Genomic DNA, 6,000 nt, shown 5'->3' with positions numbered 1-6,000 from the left:
TTATAAACCAATTACATTACTGTGAAGACATTCTGAAAGATCAACAAAACAGAACACTGTTGAAATTAAAAATATGGTTTTGTTAATATTCAATTGAATTATTTAACTTAGCTGTTAAATTGCTAAGGCCAAAAGAAACTCCTAGAGATCTTATCTTTGAATATTTTTTTCCCCTCTGTACTTAAATGAAATCATACACTTCAATGACACTTACAGAATAAGTGTAAAGACTTACTGCTGACATATAAAAATAAAGTTTCTGGATGAGTTGAACATGAGAAAAGCCCACTTTAAACTATTGCATTGTGAAGATCAATTGAGAAATTCACCAGTTTATAACAAACTATGAACGTGCAACTAAGGTAAATTGCCAATGTGTGGAATTAACAGTTAACAAGTTTGTTAAGTGAAGGTATGAGTCAGCACACAGATAGCTTCCACTGAAAGCAGTCAGACTCCTAGGGGTTTCAAGGTAAATAGGTCACTAGCAGACTAAATCGGGACTAAGGAGTTTGGTGAGCTGAACTCATGGCAATACATCTTTCTTTACAATATCTAACCACGAGCGTGATGTGGCTCCAAAGTGTAAAGCCCATTAACTGATAGCAAACACAAATCTCCAAACTGTTTTCTTTTCTTCCCATTTTATTTCTTTTTGTTTTCTGTTCAAACTAACAAGCTGAGCAAAGGAACCATAACATACGAACTGCATTACACAGACTTACTAGGGAAAGATTTTTACATTTTCTCTTTCCCAGAAATGCTCAATAAACTGGATAAATTACAGAAACCAATTTTTAGTCACAATCAAAATTATATACAGAAATGATGTCTAACAGAAAAATACAGTGGCTCTGCATGGTCCTAACAGATTTTGTGTCACAGACTGACATGAAGAACTAGGGGGCTGCTATTTCTTCATCTCCAGGATTGCACTTCCGGGCCCTCGGTGTTTGGCACTGCATATGTTGCAGAACTGGACAGGAGATACCTAAAAATCAAAAAATAAAGCAAGAATCTCTTAGGGAAATGTAGCCATGTTAGAACATTTGAAGATGAATGAAAAGTGCTAATGCCCTTCTCAACATTACCGCTCACAGTCAGGCTGTTCCCTATGAACATAGTCAAGGATAAGTGAGGGAAGACAATATAGAAGAACATTGTAAGGCAGCCTGTTCTGGAGTCAGAGGGCAGTACAACTCACCACTCACTCCAAGAACACTACCACCACCCACCAGGAGAGTAAGGTCAAACTTCCTTCACACCAAAAATGAAAAAGTGCATAGTCAAAAGCATCACTGATTACCTTCATAGATAAAGAAGAGAGTAAGTCACTTGGTTGGCTCCAATGACCACTGGATGCCTTAGTTACAGCACTGCCTTTGGATAGCATTCCACAGATTTCCAACAACTGAGAACAGGGCCCAAGTAATGTAATTTGATATCAAATATGTGCTTATTGTTACTCTGTGTTTTGCTATGTGTGCTGTTTTGTGCAGACATTACTTTTCTTTCAGTATATCACCAGTAACCAAATATCAGTAACACAAGTGATCACCTAAGACCAGGAAATAAAAACTAAAGCAGGGGAAAATTTGGCTTAGTCATACGGATAATACCTGTGTATTCATACACACTGTGAATATATATTGTGTAACATCCATGTCGCATTTAAAAATTCTGTCTAACAAGTCACCTGTCCCAGAAAATTGAGAATGCTAGATAAATTTTAGATTATTTCTCACCATAAAATTAGTGGTAAATATTGTTTGAATAAATATTTACTAGTTGTTGGGCTTTCTCATGCAAATGTTCTAATACATTAGGATTTTCATGACATATTAAGTATTAAGTATATGCTGTACCATATGGCTACAAGCACTTTGGTTCCTCCAGATTAAGTGATTCACTAAAGTTATTTTTCACTAGATGTTTGTTACTTTTCAGAGACAGATACAGAATCAGAAAAGCTCAAATTTAGCTTTCTATGCAATTTTGTTACCATTCTAATGCTTTCCTTCCTAAAGTCAAACCCGCTCATATTCTGTTGTGATAGAAGTTACTTTTTTGGTTTGTGTTAATGAAAGAAGAAAAAAAAAGACTTATATAGAAAAACATGTTCTGACCATAAAGATCATTACAAAGATATTTAAATATTCACTCTGAAATGAGTGATTTTTGTCTTCTGGATCAGAATCATTTAATATTGTTCACTTGAGAAAATTCTTGCCTTTAAGTATGTTGAATTAAAGGGAAAGATGCAATGGAAAAGAATTAATTAAACAAATTAGACAGGTTGTATGTTTCAGAGCTGCATTACATTTTCAGATTGCAAAGTAATAAAATACTGCTCAAACAGCAGTGATTTCTTTCTACATTGGATGAACTTTAGTTGCAGTGTCCCTAAACCCCCTTTCCTTAGTCATATACTACTATGTGGTATCATCACAAGTTATTACTATAATAATATAATTCCTGATACAGCCACATCTTCTCCACAGTTGACATAAGGAAAGGTGTCATTTTATCTTTGGCAAAGGTGTCAGAGGGATTAAGCTAGTTCCTTACTGTGTTAGATACGGGTAGGCACTCTTTGTGAAACATATGTCTGCAGTGGAACACTACCACGTTGAAAGATTTAGATGCATCTGGGAAAGAGAAACATAAATTCATTTCAAAGGGCAATGAAACATATGATTCAGTGGCTACAGTAGTATATGCCCTCATTCTACTATACACAGAGAAACTTCAAGTAACATTTCTCAAATTAATTTCCAAATTATTCTGGCTTACTTACAGAAACCATGGAGAGTGATGATTTCAGGTAAGTGTCCCAGTGACGGAGTTACAAAACAATTGTATTCTGTGGCTTAAATGCTGTATACTTTTTCACCATGAATTTTTCATGCCAGTACGATATATGCTACATGCTAAATTTGGGCAGAGAGGAGAGTAAACTAGCACCAAATAATTCAGCTTCTTTGAAGAGAAGTTAGCAGAAAAATTCTTGCACTAGTGCGATGAGAACCAGAAGACTGAGCAGTTCTACTGCCTGCATGGCACACCATGATCTTGAAATTTGGCAAGAAGCTGCCTAAGTGCATGATGTGGGTTTTGATTCCTACATGAATATTTAGCCAAATTAGAACCCTACATACAACATCCACATATCCAAAGAATAAGCATCTTACCCATGAGCATCATCCACTTTCTACTCTTTGGCTCCCATTTCCTCAACACACATACCTCAAGGCACTAGCACAATCAGCTCTGCCAAATTTTCCTGGTCTGTATGTGGGTGCGTGTGATCATAGTATAGTTTATTTATTTATTTATTTATTTAAGTGAAAAATGGTAGAAAACAGATTAAAAAACTATAAATGTTTTAATTTGGCTATCAACATTTAGCAAACAAACAAAAAAAACCCAAACGTCCATACATACGCTTCATCTTACATATTCTTGTTTGAAGATGCCATGACGGATACTCTCCTAGTAAAATTACTTCTCCTTAAGATGCTCAATAACTATATTGATATTTCTGAACTACAGTTGCCTTGCAGAATGTACATCTCCAAAACAACATCCTGAATTTCTAGTTTCAAAATTAACTTCAGAAGATATTTTAAAACTACAACCTGTTATAAAGTTGTTTCAAATATGGCAGAAGTGACTGAAGCCAAGAACTCTCCACCACTCAGAAAAAAAGTATATTCCATAAAACTTTATGGTCTACAAGGTCAGTCTAAATTGTTCAACAGAGGTGGACAAAATTTGGTGGCAGCAGTTAGTTTTGTGGTTTAATAATCTTTGAGAAGACGTATGTTGATGGAATTAAAAGCTGCCTTGAACTCCATGTATTCAAAACAGAAAATAAAGAAGTCAAAGTTGATTAAGAAAGAATACTGAGTTTACTACAGCAAAAGACCTCCATTTAGACTCTGTTCCCCTGTCAGAATTCAAAAGCAAGCTTTGCATAGGAGATTGAAATTTATACAGCAAACACCAAGGGAGACTACCACACATTTTCATGAATAAAAGCAAACAATAGTTCCTCTTACAATAATAATAAAAAAATTGACAACCTCTTTTTTTCCTAGAAAAGCATCCCACCTGAAGGAAGTATTGGAGACAGACATGATTCACAGATATTCTCCTCTGGGAAAAAAAACAAACAAAAACTTAGAACAGCTTTGTTAACAAACTCCATGCTTACTTTTTTATAAAGCAGGCATGAACATACTGCTGTTACAGATATGGAGCTTGGTCTTAAAAGCATTTACTTAAGATGCCTAACAGAATCTATTAAAAATTGAAGAGCAATACTGAAGTAGCATTTCTAATAACAGCATGACAAATATTCAGATCTTCTGATTCTGATGATGGTAGAACTGCAGGAGCTAGTCTGTTTAGGAGCAGTGCTGTAGAGGCAAAAGGCAAACTGACAAAAAGGAGCATTGGATGGGTGGCTGTTAACGCTGCAGCATTTTGTAGCAGAAGCTCTGATCTTCTGTCCTGTCAGCTTCTGTCTCTTGCTATTAACACTCAGCTGGTGTGAATTACAGCACTGCTGATATGCATCATTAGCATCTTGCAAAATATTTGCCATTGTTTCTGACAACCATCTCATGGCTTTTGCTTTGGTTGCATCTGACTATCCGTGTTAGCACTAAATAGCATTTTTCACCTTTACAGACAAACTGCAGGACACAATACATGACTGGCTATGCAGAGACTGACCAAGAGAAAAAGTTGCATGCTTGGTCTTGTAGTTTTTGACATACAAGTAGTTCCTTTGCAAAGGGGGAAAGCAGCTAGTATCCTACTATAGTAGTATACTAGTATACCTACTGCTAGTATACCTACTCTACAGATAAGGTACAATACTCAGGCTTTTGGGCAACTTCCAAAGCAGACCGTCAAGTGGTATATAAACCAAGCAAAAGCCTTCAAAATCTTGAAAGTCATCATATTTCCTCTGTACTCACCATCTACTAGAACACCCTTCATCTGAGTTCGATGCATTTTCTTCAATAAAGAAAGAGAATCGGCAACAAGTATCTTTTTGCAACCTTCTCGCAGCAAGATCTGTTGGTGCAAAGAACACAGAACACAGCAGCTGTTGAATAGATGGGCACATCAACTATCTTGACAAGTCTCCACTGTGTTTGTGCTGCCAAAGAGAGTACAGGGAATGTTTAAGTTTTTTCAAGGACAAAGGAGGGAAAGGAGGAACCTCTTGTTACCATCACCTCTACCTAACCGAAAAACCAACAATATAAAAAAATGCCCCAAACCCAAAAACAAACCTCAAGAAATGAAATCCTTTACAAATATACTATTATCATAAATTATGATCTTCTTCCTATGAGATGATGTTAACAAATTACAATGGGGAGGAATTTTTACAGTGCCCCTCAGAATTGTTTTCCAAACCATTTCAAAACTTCTACCCATATCTCTCCTGTCTTCTTCAGAAAAGACATTTGATAATCATAAAACCTTCACAAACACAGCACTTCAAAATGTATTTTGTTCAAATATATTTCCTGCTGAGATGTAGCAATATTAAATGTCTATATAGCTAACCAAAGATCCAGAGTTCATTCCTCTTAAGCAAAACTCACAGCTCCCTTTCAACTTATTTGGTATTTTTCATCAGATTTCATCAGACTGACATGTCATTGCCTGACACTGTCGTGAAACATAGAGAACTCAAGGGCATAAAAATTATACAGAGCTTATTATTCCACTGAAAAGTGCTTTCCAAAGAGACTCACAGCCAATTCCAAGGTGAACAATGCTACCAAAAAAGTGACACAAAGAGGCAATGTCCATTCCTTTCTCCTGATCATTTGCATTACAGGAGACACTGAGCATTCTAAGATAGTGCAAGATACAGCTAACACAAATACCTAAGAAGAAATACAATAATAGAATTTACAGCCAAGTGGATGATGTCTAAAAGCCTATCTTTTCACATACACATTGTGAAGTAAT

General features: G+C 35.9%; 1 protein-coding gene across 4 annotated transcripts in view; it reads right to left on the bottom strand.

The window, feature by feature from the left end:
- Positions 1-624: 624 nt before the first annotated feature.
- The window catches only part of VPS41 (VPS41, HOPS complex subunit), a 110,605-nt gene continuing 105,229 nt past the window's right edge, over positions 625-6,000 (bottom strand). For 2 of the 4 annotated variants that reach the window (XM_027675873.1, XM_027675874.1), the window contains 4 exons: positions 4,989-5,088; positions 4,114-4,158; positions 2,569-2,648; positions 637-991 (listed from right to left, as the gene is read on the bottom strand). In XM_027675873.1, coding sequence (XP_027531674.1) covers positions 911-991; positions 2,569-2,648; positions 4,114-4,158; positions 4,989-5,088 — 306 coding nt within the window. In that variant the 3' untranslated portion in view covers positions 637-910. Of the gene's footprint in view, positions 992-2,568; positions 2,649-4,113; positions 4,159-4,988; positions 5,089-6,000 lie in introns of all 4 variants that reach the window. The other 2 variants (XM_027675872.1, XM_027675871.1) reach the window with 2 other exon arrangements.

The sequence above is a fragment of the Neopelma chrysocephalum genome, unplaced genomic scaffold (assembly GCF_003984885.1).
Source record: "Neopelma chrysocephalum unplaced genomic scaffold, ASM398488v2 Primary Assembly neopelma1_26, whole genome shotgun sequence".
NCBI lineage: Eukaryota > Metazoa > Chordata > Aves > Passeriformes > Pipridae > Neopelma > Neopelma chrysocephalum.
The sequence above is the reverse complement of the archived record's forward strand: the minus strand, read 5'-3'. Positions and strand labels throughout refer to the sequence as shown.